At 42.2% G+C, this 13,699-nt stretch overlaps 1 protein-coding gene across 1 annotated transcript in view; it reads right to left on the bottom strand.

Annotated features, from left to right (window-relative positions):
* Nucleotides 1-5,341: 5,341 nt before the first annotated feature.
* The window catches only part of LOC309560790 (uncharacterized protein), a 332,027-nt gene continuing 323,669 nt past the window's right edge, over nucleotides 5,342-13,699 (bottom strand). Inside the window, exons 45-47 of the mRNA XM_082264455.1 lie at nucleotides 12,112-12,303; nucleotides 10,533-10,819; nucleotides 5,342-6,186 (exon numbers count right to left, since the gene is read on the bottom strand). Of these exons, the coding sequence (XP_082120581.1) occupies nucleotides 5,926-6,186; nucleotides 10,533-10,819; nucleotides 12,112-12,303 (740 nt within the window). The 3' untranslated portion in view covers nucleotides 5,342-5,925. The remainder of the gene's footprint in view (nucleotides 6,187-10,532; nucleotides 10,820-12,111; nucleotides 12,304-13,699) is intronic.

Below are 13,699 nucleotides of genomic sequence, written 5' to 3'. Positions count from 1 at the left end.
ACTGTTTGTTGTGTGCTGCCTTTCATGATTTTGCGATGCTGCCTCTTTCATATGTTTTTCTACTGTATTCCTGTCTGTGCCTCCCTGCAGGCTTGGTCTCCACTGACGTTGTATGTCCTTATAACATTTTTTTACCTACTCCCATGGCCCCATTGAAATTGTTAGTTTGGAACGTTCGTGGCACTAGGGACAAAATCAAACGCACGGCTCTCTTCACTTTTTTGAAGGCTCAAACTGTGGATATTATTGTTTTAACTGAAACCCATGCCACTGGCTCCCTGGTTCGCACTCTACGGAAGCCATGGATGGGGTGGACTTATCATGCCACGTACAGTTCCTACTCCCGAGGAGTCTCGGTGCTGGTTGCTAAGTCCCTTCCCTTTGCCATATGTTCGGTGGAGACCGACCCTCAGGGTCGCTATGTTCTTTTATGTGCCACACTGGCGGGATCTCCTATCTTGCTATTGGCCTACTATGTGCCCCCCCCATTTACTGGACCCCGAGCTGGACAGGGTGAGTTCTGCTCCCCCTGCCCGGCCTTCGAGCGGTCTGACCCGTTTTGGTCGGGTTATGTCGCAGTTCTCACTGGTTGATACCTGGCGCCACCTGTATCCCACTAAGAGGGCTTACTCCTGCTTCTCTGCAGCTCATGCCACCATGTCCCGTATTGATTACATTTTTGTTTCCCCACAGCTTGCTCCTCAACTGCGGGCGGCGGGATTTTGCCCGCGCATTTTGTCTGACCACGCCCCTTACTGGGTGGTCCTGGATGTTTTGTCCAGGCCACCGCGCAGTAACTGGCGGCTTAACCCGTTTTGGCTCGGTATAGTCCCAGACACTGAATCTCTCGGAACAGAGTGGGATTCATTTTTCACGACTAATGACGGCACCTCGGATGTCCTGACAGTGTGGGATGCGTTTAAATCTCATGTGCGGCTAAATCTTTCCCATGCTATCTCTAAATTCAAACGTCAATCCAGAGCTTCTTACGCCCAGGTGCTGGAGGACTTGGCCTCTATGGAGGATCAATATGCTCTCGCACCATCTCCTGATGCGCTTGCTAGCCTTAAATTACAGACGCAGGTGGCTGAGCAGCTTAGCTACGAAAGGGCTAGGCATAAACTATTTTTCGCCAAGCAGAGGATATTCGAACAAGGGGAACGCCCGGGTAGGCTTTTGGCACACCTGGCGCACCTAGAGACCCGCCCCCCAGTGGTCATTTCTCTCGCAGCCCCAGACGGCTCCCTGGTTACTGACGCTGCCAGGTTGCCAGCATGTTTGCGTCGTTCTTTCACGACACCTATTCGTCTAAAGTGACATATGAGGCCCCTGAGTTGGATGAGCTGCTGGCTGACCTGTCCCTCCCTCAGTTGACGGCGGCTCAGGTGGAGGCCCTTGAGGCTTCCCTCTCCGCTGAGGAGGTGCAGGTGGCTATTGCTAGTTTCGCTCGTTGTAAGGCCCCGGGTGTGGACGGGCTCCCCGTGGAATTTTATGCGCAATTTTCATCTACCCTTGTCCCCAGACTTGTGACCCTTTATCAATCTATTTTTGAGAAGGCTGCTCTCCCCGACTCTATGCGCGAGGCCCTCATCGTGTTGCTCCCGAAGCCTGGGAAGGACCTCCTCCAGCCTGAGTCGTATAGACCCATATCCCTTTTGCAGACTGATGTGTAAATTCTCGCTAAAGTTCTGGCCATTCGTTTAAACAAGGTTATCCTAACACTGATCCACTCTGACCAGACGGGTTTTATGCCTATGAAAAACACTGCTTACAACACTAGACGCCTCTTTATGAATTTGCAGGCCTCGCATGATCAGATGGTGTCTCGGGTGGTGGTCTCGCTTGACGCGGCCAAGGCCTTTGATTCTGTCAAATGGAATTACTTATGGCACTGTTTACGTATCTTTGGCTTTGGCCCGCGCTTCATCAAGTGGTTGACCATCCTCTATGATGCCCCTCGGGCGCGACTACTGGCGAATGGCTTGACCTCGGACGTGTTTCCTCTCTCTAGAGGCACCCGTCAGGGGTGTCCCATCTCTCCCTTGCTCTATGCCCTGGCAGTGGAGCCCTTGGCGGAGGCACTTCGATCCCATCCGGGTATTGAGGGTCTTCGTGCTGGTCCACTGGTGGAGAAGGTTAGTCTGTATGCTGATGATATGCTCCTATACCTCTCTGATGCTGGTCCTTCCCTGGCTTCGGCTTTGCAGGTCATCGAACAGTTCGGCAGGTTCTCTGGCCTACGTATCAATTGGGACAAGTCTCAGATCCTCCCTGTGAATGTCTTTCCCCCTACCCTTGACCAGGCCTCCCTGCCCCTTCGACGAGTCAGCACGGTTAAATACCTGGGTGTACATATATCTCGTGACCTCTCGGAGTACGTTCCCCTCAACATTGAACCAGTCATATCTCTATTCAAGGCAAAACTTCAGACATGGGCTAGGCTCCCGTTGGGGGTGATGGGGTGGATAGGTCTCCTCAAGATGATTTTACTTCCCAAAATACTATACGTTATGTGGCAGTGCCCGGTCTATATACCACTTCGCTACTTTAAGGTCCTAGAGTCCCTCTGGAATTCGTTTATTTGGGGATCGGCGAGGCGTAAGTTGTCCTCGCGCACAATCCGACTTCCGACCTCCCTGGGTGGTCTGGCGGTCCCCGATCTCGCTCTGTATTTCTTGGCTGCTCAGCTATCCCATTTCTACCACTTGGATAAACAGGACAATCTGAGGTGCCGTCTTTTGGTTTGTGTAGACTCTGGTTTCTCTGTTCCCCACCCATTCTGCGACCTCCTACGGGGGGTGAGGGGATCCCATAGATCCTCACCGCGTGGGGGTCTTTTACACAATTATAGACGTGTCTGGGACTTGGCGATGCAGAAACTAGGCTGTGAGGCCTTGCACGCTGACACGCCGCTGTGGTTTAATAAAACTTTGCCCGAACGTTTGCAGTTACCCGATCCTGGAGTTTGGGTGTCCAGGGGCGTCTTCCTGCTCTCCCATGTGTTACACTGGGGGGCAGTGAAGACCTACAGCCAACTTAAGCAGGAGTTTGCCCTCCCGCCTCATATGTATTTTCGATACCTGCAGCTTAGTCACGCGCTACGGGCCCAGTTTCCTGTGGACTGTCCGGTGGTGGAGCCCTTAGACCTGACTAGGGTTCTCATGGGTGCGGACCACTGTAAACTAATTGCCCTAATGTATGAAATGTTGCTTACACCCGCGGCCACCAAGGCTGCGTACGCCTTGAAGCCCAAATGGGCCCTTGCTGGGGGAGGTTCTGGACGAAGACTGGGAGGATGTGCTGCTGGGTGCCAAATGTGCTTCCCCTAAAATGTCAGATCGTTTCACTCATGTTTGTATCCTTCATCGTGCATATCTTACTCCTGAACGCATGGCTAAGTTCCGGCCCACCCAGACGTCCCATTGCCCCAAATGCCTGCTGTCGACTGGCACATTCGACCATCTGCTGTGGCACTGTCCGCGTGTGCGTGGGTTCTGGGCCCAGGTGGTCCAGTTCCTCCACGACCAGATGGGTGCGCCTGTGACACTCGACCCCAGACTATGCTTACTGGGACTCCTTCCAGATGTTGACATCAACAAGCACATGGCTCAGTTCCTACAGGAGACTCTGTTCCTGGCCTGTAAATTACTGGCCAGGACTTGGATCCAACAGATGGTGCCTACCTTGGCAGCGTGGATTAGTGAAATTAATAACACTCTCCCCTATAAGAAAATTATCTATATTAACAGGGGTTTCCCGGGTAAATATCATAAAGTGTGGGATAGGTGGCTTAATTCTTCCACTACTTGTACGTCATGATCTCCGATGTAATGTGTAGATGCCTGCTGCTTGTGTACATGAATTGCTTCAATATTGCTTTGTATTGTTGTCAGATGGCATTGATTGTCAAATTTCACGGACTGGATTATTTTATGTTGATTGTCTTGCAGCCGTTTATTGTTGTATATCTTCTGTTCTGTCTCAGTACACAATAAAGTTGTTTTGATTGAAAAAAAAAACAGAGCTAAACTGATTGCAGGTAGACACACAGTGTGAGTAATACCTTGTAAAATCATTATGTGCATTTAGAAATGACCTATAAACACAGGCACATCATTGCCATTGTGAATGAGGCCTATGGCTGTTACCATAATATTCACTGCAAACATGACTTCTTAAAGCTGATCACTTCATACCACCCTGAACTGTTTGTTTTCTCTTCAGGAACACATTTAACACAATATGTGAATCAGGGATCAATTTTATTTTAAATTTACAGAGTGGTTGTGTGCACTCCAGACCACTTTGTACAATGTTCCCTTCCACAGCACTGTTGATGGTGTGAGACTTTAAATACAACCATTGTTAGGTGTTATGTCATGGTGGTGACCAAAAGAGGTTCACTGCAGTAGTAAGTAGTAGAAAGTGAAAATCCCACACAGATAGTTATCTATGGAATACAGTACAAACAGTTCTGGAATAAAAATTATATAAAGTAAAATATAACTTGGTAGACACATATAATCAACTAAAAAATGTACATTTCACTGTGGCATTTCTAACCTGTGAAGGGATCTCTTAGTAAAACAATGTATATAATTACAAAATAAATGCACCAAGGCTACCTCGGAAAGACCAGGCTCTAGTGGTCAACAAATAGTCAGTTCTTCTCTGCAGAAGACTAAATATATGGGGACGCTGCAATAACAGCTTAATGACTGACTTATCACAATATGAATCTACAGCTGATACATGTGGACCACACCACCATACCTTATTGTACATCATGGTGTAATGACGGGCAAAAGCTATGCTATTTTTCAGTGCCTTTACAATGTTTTACGATTAGTGAGAATGATCTACTCCATTGAGGATCAGTGATCTTGCTGTCTGTGTGATGTTAATTACACCATGACTTTTGAAAATATTGCTGTACAATGGTGTTTTTAAGTAAACCTGTCATCCAACTAAAAACACAAAAATGGTGCTTGACTAAGCATCATACAATTAAACACATGATTCTATATGCTCTGTTTCTGTCTTGTTTCAGGTCTGCATCCGGTACTCATTTTCTGACCAGCTAATATGGCTATAGTAGAGAATAGATAGTAGAAGTAGCGGTCTCCCAGGATGAACTGCAGATATCCTGACTTTAATGATCACATTGGATTGGCATCACTCCTTTCTCAGTACAAGCTACTTATTTACATATTGCTGATGATATTGTAACATTAGAGAAGCAGATGAAGAGTTTGGGCATTGGTGATGAAAGCCATTACCATATTGATGAAAGATTGTTTTTTGAAGTTTTGGAGAGTTACATGAAAGGATTGCTTAAAGTCATCATGATAACCAAAGGATGCTTACATTTCAGGTTCTTCAAGGTCAAAGATGTTAGGTACAGACTGCTCATCTCAACCATGAAGCTTCTTTGTTTTGACAGGGATTCACATCTGCTTTAGGGCTAACATTTAAATATCACACACAAGTAGCTACAATACAGCTGTTGGGTTCTTCCAGATTACGTTGTGAACTCAAAGTTCCTTCTTTCAGGAATGAATTCCAGCTAGCACCACTGATGAAGTTCAGTTATCAGCATAAGACAATCATAGCACAGATTAAAATTTAGCAAGGCCTTCCTGAGGTAGCCATGAATAATACATTATACATAAGACAAAATAGAAGGTTAGCACCATTTCTTTTAAAATATTTCCTCTCTGAAATGTGACTGTCCATACTTCATTGTACGGCCTCTCACTTATCATTTGACTGATAAGTTTACAGCAGATATTCTTTGCTATTTAGTAAAAAAAAAGTGCCTTATTGTAATCTCCATGTTCCAAGGCAGATGCCTTTGATCAGAATGGCCAGCTTGTGTGCCTTTGATGGAAATCAAGGAAAGGAGTTCTTGCTAAAGCAGTCATGCTACAAGTTCTTCATGCACACCTGACAGCGGCTGACACGTGTTCGAAGTTGGCCAGCTTTCAGTGTCTCAGAGGGGGGAGCCCCTACAAACTGCCTTGTTTCTTCCACAGTAGTCAGCCAGAAACTGTACTTATTGGCAAAGTAGTGGCAGGTTCCACGAGCACCATTGCATTCGATGAATGGAGTGGCCCGGAAGTCTTCCAGACATGAGCCAGGAGACACTAAGGACTGGCCGCCACCTTCTGCACCTGCAGCTGTGTGCTGTCAAAATAATAATTGTTAATTACTCTTAGAAAGTACATAACAGAATGTAAACAATTCCACCTTATGCATGATTAATAAAATGTATTAAACAGAATTAAATCTCATCTCCAACTCATGCCTATACAAACTCTACCCGTTTTATTCAAAACTTTAACTACTCTAAGCTTTTGAAATGATAAAGCTTTGAGGGGGGCCTTACTTATATCCCACAATTATATAATGGTCAGGTCCTCAAAGATTTCCAAACTTTAAAAGAGGAATTTGGCTTATCTAACAGGTGATTTAATGTCTGTTAATATTAGTTACCCTGCACTATACAAGCACAAGCTACATCTAGTGCTGGGTTGCTCACTGACACTATTATACTTAACCAAATGCTTTCTACAGTATCTAAATGAAGAAAATTGTTGGCAATTCATAGTTTGCTAATACAAAGATTCTCAAAGTGTTTGACTCTAAAATGTATAGTATTCTGGCTAACTGATGTGAGATCCTTAACTGGTGGTAATTGTTTAACCAATATCCTTAATAACGTATTGCAAGTGTCTCTTTCTACGACACAGAAACTTACACAACAATGGAGTGTAAGACACGGGGCCACACGCTGAGAATGGAAGAGAAGCAGTTTGACCTTAAGCTGCTTAGGGAGTTTTTCACTGTCAAGGCGGTAAGGATGTGGAACTCTCTTCCACAATAGGCGGGGTCAGCAGGAAGTATGGATAGTTTTAAAAGACTCATTGACGTGCATCTTAGCGAACACAATATATGAGGATATGGGAAATTATTTTCTACACGTACACACACACACCAACACAGGTTGAACTGGATGGACTGTTGTTTTTTTTCAACCTTACCAACTATGTAACTCTTTATCATACATCGGACCTATCACACTCCTCAAAAACTTTTTGGACACAAAAGAGTTTCTTACCTATGTCCGCGCTGTGAGATTGAAACAGGCTTTTTAGACATTGAAGACTTATCCTGGACACTATTATTCCAATATTTTTTACTAATTTGCTTCCTGGTCCCAAGATATGTGTATTGGAATGGCTGGTTGAGGAACATTACACTCCACATACAGCTATTCTTCTTCTACTAATTAAGAGTATGTAAGCTCATAAACCAGAAGTAGAGCTCCCAGCTCCCCCAACTCATTCTATGTGGGTAAAAGCAGTAAATGATACGATACTTTATTTAACATTTTGTGTATAAGCACAGAGGATGTCCTATTAAATTTATGAAGTTGTAGAGAATTCTGCGCTAGCTTCTCCACAGTTAATTCTGAATAGGCTTTTAAGCTAAGACATACTGTATGTACCTAGCCCTAAAAGGCAATGACTACACATCTTCTCAGTACTATGTATCCAATGCAGAAAATAAATGAAGACATGTACAGTATATCTGATTCTTTTTCTCAAAGGTTTACTGATGACCCATGTTAAAGTGAATAGAGCTGTGATATTCCACTAGTGGAGAGACATCTACACTTAAAGTCAAACTTTATCCATAACAACGTGATAAAAAAATAACGTTCTTTAGCAAGGAACATACATTCCACATTCATAATTATGCTACCAAAATTATGGTGGTCTTTAAATTGCCTCCAGCATTGCTCCTGTTATCTCTTGCTGGAGGCTTCCATTTTGATGAAGCCCAAGGCTCCTGAGCAGCAGTAAATCTATAGTGGCCTATATTTCTGGCACAGTTGCAAAAATTAGAGAGCAACTGAGCATGTGCAGAGCAGGGCAAGACTAGATTTTAAACAGTATAGGCACTGATTTTATTGTTTTACATTGCTACAGGGCCAGCCTGAACTGATCTAGCAGGATCTAGGCTCCATTCCCATATAGTTCAAATAAATGTATGTTTATTTTCGGATGGAACAGTATATCACTTACTGCTTTATTTTATCTACAACTGGTAAAGGAATTTCCATGAGTATTCGTTGAACATATAATATTGTCCAGCTCTGTACCTTTGTTCTCGGTACTTGGTTTGTTTTTTTTTTGTTTGTTTTGGCCTGTTTTGGGTCTACAGTGCTGTGAAAAAGTATGTGCACCCTTCCTGATTTTTTTATTTTTTTTGTATATTTGTCACACTTAAAAGATTTCGATCATCAAACAAATTTTAATATTACACAAAGATAACCCGAGTAAATACAAAATGCAGTTTTTAAATTATTTCATTTATTAAGGGAAAAAGCTGTCCAGACCTGCCTGGTCCTATGTGAAAAAGTATTTGTCCCCTAAACCCAATAACTAGTTGTGCCACCCTTGAGGGCAACAACCGTAATCAAGCGTTTGCGATAACTGGCAATGAGTCTTTCATATCGTTGTGGAGGAATTCTGGCCCACTCTTCTTTGCAGAATTGTTTTAATTTAGCCACATTGGAGGGTTTTCAAGCATTAACGGCCTGTTTAAGGTCATGCCACAGCATCTCAATCTAATTTAAGTCCGGACTTTGACTAAACCACTCCAAAACCTTAATTTGTTTTTTTTGAGCTATTTAGAGGTGGACTTGCTGGTGTGTTTCGGATCATTGTCCTGCTGCATAACCCAAGTGCACTTGAGTTTGAGGTCACCAACTGATGGCTGGACATTCTCCTTCAGGATTTTCTGGTAGAGTGCAGAATTCATGTTTCCTTTTAATTAAGGCAAGTCATCCAGGTCCAGAAGCTGCAAAGCATCCCCGGACCATCACGATACTACCACCATGTTTGACTGTTGGTATGATGTTCTTTTTATGAAATGCTGTGTTTGTTTTATGACAGATGTAACCCTTCCAAAAAGTCCACAGAATATTTGCCCAAAAGTCTTAGGGATAACCAAGATGTTTTTTTGTCAAATGTGAGACGAGCCTTTGTGTTCTTTTTGGTAGGCAGTGGCTTTTGCCTTGGAACTCTCTCATGGATGCCATTTTTGCCCAGTTTCTTTCTTATTGTTGAATCATGAACACCGACCTTAACTGTGGCAAGTGAGGCCTGCAGATCTTTAAATGTTGTTCTGGGTTCTTTTATGACCTTCTGGATGAGTTTGTAGGCTGGCCACTCCTGTTTCAAGTTTTCTCCTTTTGTGGATCATAGCTCTCACCATGGTTTGCTGTAGTGCCAAAGCCTTAGAAATGGCTTCGTAACCCTTTCCAGACAGATACATGTTATGTACTTTGTTTCTCATCTGTTTTGGAATTTCTTTCTGGAATTGCGGCACAATGTGTTGCTTTTAGAGATCTTTTATCGTGCTACACTTTGTCAGACAGCTTATATTCTAAGTGATTTCTTGACAGGTCTGGCAGTAACCAGGCCTGGGTGTGGCAACTGAAATTTAACTCAACTTTCCAAAAAATGCGGTTAATCACAGTTCATTCATGATTTAGCAAGGGGCAATTTCCTTTTTACATTGGGGCAGGCAGGTTTTTACATCTTTTTTCCCCTAATAAGTGAAATCATTATTAAAAAACTGCATTTTGTATTTACTCTGGTTATCTTTGTGTATTAAAAAATGTTTGATTATATGAATTATTTAATTGTGACAAAGATGCAAAAAAAATAAAAATCAGGAGGGGGGCAAATACGTTTTCACAGAATTGTATTTATACTGTCTTAAAGGAAATTTCAAAAATTAAAAAAGTAGGTTGCCTGTGTTTAATGTACGGTTACTTCCTGCTTAAAGTTTCTTACAAGGCTTCCTGGCGCCTACTACTGGTAGCTGAGGCACCCAATGTGAGCTTGTATTTATCGAGCAATAATTAGAGTCCTGCTGTTTAATATATATGACTTTTCTTTTGATCCCACCCCCCTTCTTTTTTTTTTGCTGGTTTTTATGGTTTTGTATTTGTAGGCGGTGGCTCTCACCACTGCACATTGCTGTAACTGTTGTCATTTTGAAATTTCAATAAAAATAGGATATATAAAAAAAATTGCTAAAGAGTCATTCAAATATAGCCCATTACAATACATGGCCGTTTTCTGATATTTAGGATTCTGACAAAGTTGTTCATTTTTTTAGATTTAGAAAGTTCTTAATTTGTTTCTCATTGGTCTTGAGTGGGAAATATTACCGAATTATGGTATGTGTTCATGGAAGGCAAAGAATAATCTATGCCACTACTATTATTTCATAGAAGCTGGGTACTCCAATTTCCTACCATAAATCAAAAGTGTGGTGTTTGTATTAGTTAATAAAACAATCCAAAAAGATCCATTGTTCAACATATTAACACTATTAGGTGTGTATAGGGCACCTTTACAGCTTGACACGCACACAACTCCTGGCTAATTAAATTTCAGTGAAAAAAACGATTAAGCTGGAAATACATAAAGCACCCCAATCAGTATACTTACCATAAGGAAAGAATATCCTATCCAGAGGCTCCTCCAGCCATTAGGACATTGTGGGATGGTGTTGTCTTGGCTGTGAACCGCAACAGCCTGGGAAGGAGCTTCACACACAGAGCATCGGCTAATGTAGTTTTTAATCTGAGTATTGGCCACAGGCATCATAGGAATAGGAGCCGTGGTAGACAGCCAGTAAGACTTGTCATTTCGGCTGGCATAGTAGCAGACCTCATTGATATTACAGTACACAAAAGGCATTGTGCTAAATCTGGGCAGACAAGATCCAGCAAGACCTAGAATATATAACAAATAGTTGTCAGATTTTAAAAAATACACTACGCACAAAACTTAACACAGCAAGCTGATCAGATGTTGATCCTGCTCAGATTCCTTGGACCTGTTCCAATGTTTTGTGTGAATATTCTCATATACTCTGTACAGGTATCTGCTTTGAATTTCTAGATGAGATCCCTGTATCTAAGTATGTTTTATGAATCTGATAAACAAAATGTGTTTTCACTGATCCATATGCAGTGCTTCTAATGTTATAGCAGAAGACAGTGAAGAGTTCATTGAAGAATTTGAAGTAATAAGCACTAGTTGAGCGTAGAAATTTCTTCATATAGAAGAGGTCCATCCCCTACAGGACACTAACAGAAAACTGAGGTCTCACAGAGTGGGGTATGATTATAGCTACAGTATATGCTCAAGCTTTGCCAGTGTCCAATCACCTGAAGCAAGCAGCCTTAAACCCAGGGTTTACGAATATCCAGCCTGTGTCCTGTATGATTAATGTGATTGTAAAGTCCCATTTTTATTTTTCAATAACAAACATGTTATACTTACCTCCTCTGTGCAGTTGGTTTTGCATAGAGCAGCCTGGATCCTCCTCTTCTCGGGTCCCTCTTTGCTGCTCCTGGCCCCTCCCTCCTGTTAGGTGCCCCCACAGCAAGCAGCTTGCTATGGGGGCACTGAGCCTAGCTGCAGCTCCCTGTGTCCATTCAGAAACAAAGCTTCTCTTCAGCCCCCCCCCCCTCTCTCCTGATTGGCTAACTGACTTTGTTTGACAGAAGCCAACCAGGAGGCAGAGTCTTGGATGGCCGAGGAACTTGTGGACATCGCTGGACAGAGATGGAGCTCAGAGTTTGAAGGGGGTGCTGGGGAGTCTGCTGCAGACAGAAGGCATTTTATCTTAATGCATAGAATGCATTAAGATAAAAAAAAAAAAAAAACGTCTGACTTTACAACTCCTTTAGGATTGCATGTTTTATTACTTCCTTCCAATCTATATAAACCATGATACAGTCTAGTAGTAAAATGCTTTTCTTTTATTCTGACTTATATTTAAATTAATTAGCTATTCAGTATTTCTACTTTTAGAGGAAATATACTAAGTTTGCATCTTTTTTTATAGTATAACTGCAACTCAACACCCATTTAGTAAAGTTAACATTTGAAGTTCTTCTTTTGTCCTTGTAGATGGGAGCACAACTCTTCAACTCTTAAAGTTAACATATTACAAATGCATATATGACATCACATATCATTATCTATGCTTTCCCCCAATAAAAGAGAATTTACTCACCCAGATCTTGGTTGTGAGCCTTTTCCTGCCCTTCTACATACAGCAAACTGTAGCCATCCCAAAGTCTGTTCATTCCAACTGGACACGGAGGAATTGTTTCAGCCTGGCTGTGTTTAACCAAGGTATAGCCAACGCTTATACTCCTTCCAGGCATACCAGGCAATCCACCGTTGCCCTGTTTTCCTGGAGGACCTGTAAATATTGGCAGATGTCAGGCATGAACTTGTTGAGCGGAAAATCTTTGGGATAAATTCTATTTTTACCTATGCTCAATATGCTAAACTGAATAAAGTCATACAACTAAACACATACCATTTCATCTTTCAGTAAGAAGATTGTAAAACCTTCACAGACATTATGTACATATTTCTTGGGAGTGGTGTGCTCTTTCTTCTGGCAGCACACATTATTCAGTAGCGTGCTGCTGCTATTGTTTGTCTTTAAATCTCTCCTTTCAGTTGGATAGTACTGTATGTTCACTCTACAGTTGTTAATGGGTGCTAATGGGTGCTGACTAGTGACAAGTGATGGCTGCGATCACTAGAAGTGGGAGCAGATGTTTTTATGGGGCTTATTTCAGAACGGAACTAGCATTAAAATTCACATTTCATAGTGGACAGAATATTCCTACTCCATAGCGCCATCATATTTTCTAAAGCCTAGAAAACATATCAGATATCATACATATCATATATATAACATCACGTGATCTCTGGCAACTAGAAACATTGTTTTTTCCCATCACTAAAGAGTTTGGTAAATTTACTGTCTCCAAACCAATAGACACTGTCTAGATTTACAGCGAGGGAGCTGGATCAGCAGGACACAGCAAATAGTAAGATAAATTACATAAAAGTGTTACTAAACCCAGGACCCTGCATTCATTATATCTGATCTCTCACAATACACAGAACATGGAAATGCAATTATTTTAGTAAATATAAACTGCTACAGTAAATATCTTTTTCATCAGCAGTATATAACATATATATCTTGTGACTTCTATCAGTGTTCAGCCAAGCACTGGTTAAAGCTTGTAGGAGGAGTTTTTATTCTCTTCTGACTGTCCTATGAGGCTGCATGACCCCTGACTTGATAGTACTGATTGGCCCTGTGCTGATCACATGCACCCTCCAAAAAAAAAAAAAAACTCTCTAGCAATTTACATCAAACTAAGCATGAGCAGATTGCCTCCTAGGGCTCTGTTTAATCAGCAGATGTATTGAGGACAGTAAAAGAAGGGGAGGATCAGAGAAGACGGGATTTTTACACAGTGCAGAGGATTAACCCTTAAGGTTTCACAGTGGGTATAACAAGCATGCTAAACTGCAAAAACAGACTGAATTTACTGTTGTGGGTTTAGTAACACTTTAAGCAGATCTATTTGCATATATGCTTTGAAAAATATTTAAAGGACTACAGTTTCTCTTTAAGTGCCGGTTCACACTTATGCGATGCGGGAAAGCTGCGAATTCGCAGCCTGTTCCCGCATTGCAAACGCACCCTTGGCAGTTCACACTGCCATATGCGATATGCTGGGGGTGTCAATGAAATGTTAACGACACCCCCAGTTTGATCGCATATCGCA

Source organism: Pelophylax lessonae (genome assembly GCF_965119305.1).
Source record: "Pelophylax lessonae genome assembly, chromosome: 7".
Classification (NCBI taxonomy): domain Eukaryota; kingdom Metazoa; phylum Chordata; class Amphibia; order Anura; family Ranidae; genus Pelophylax; species Pelophylax lessonae.
The sequence above is the reverse complement of the archived record's forward strand: the minus strand, read 5'-3'. Positions and strand labels throughout refer to the sequence as shown.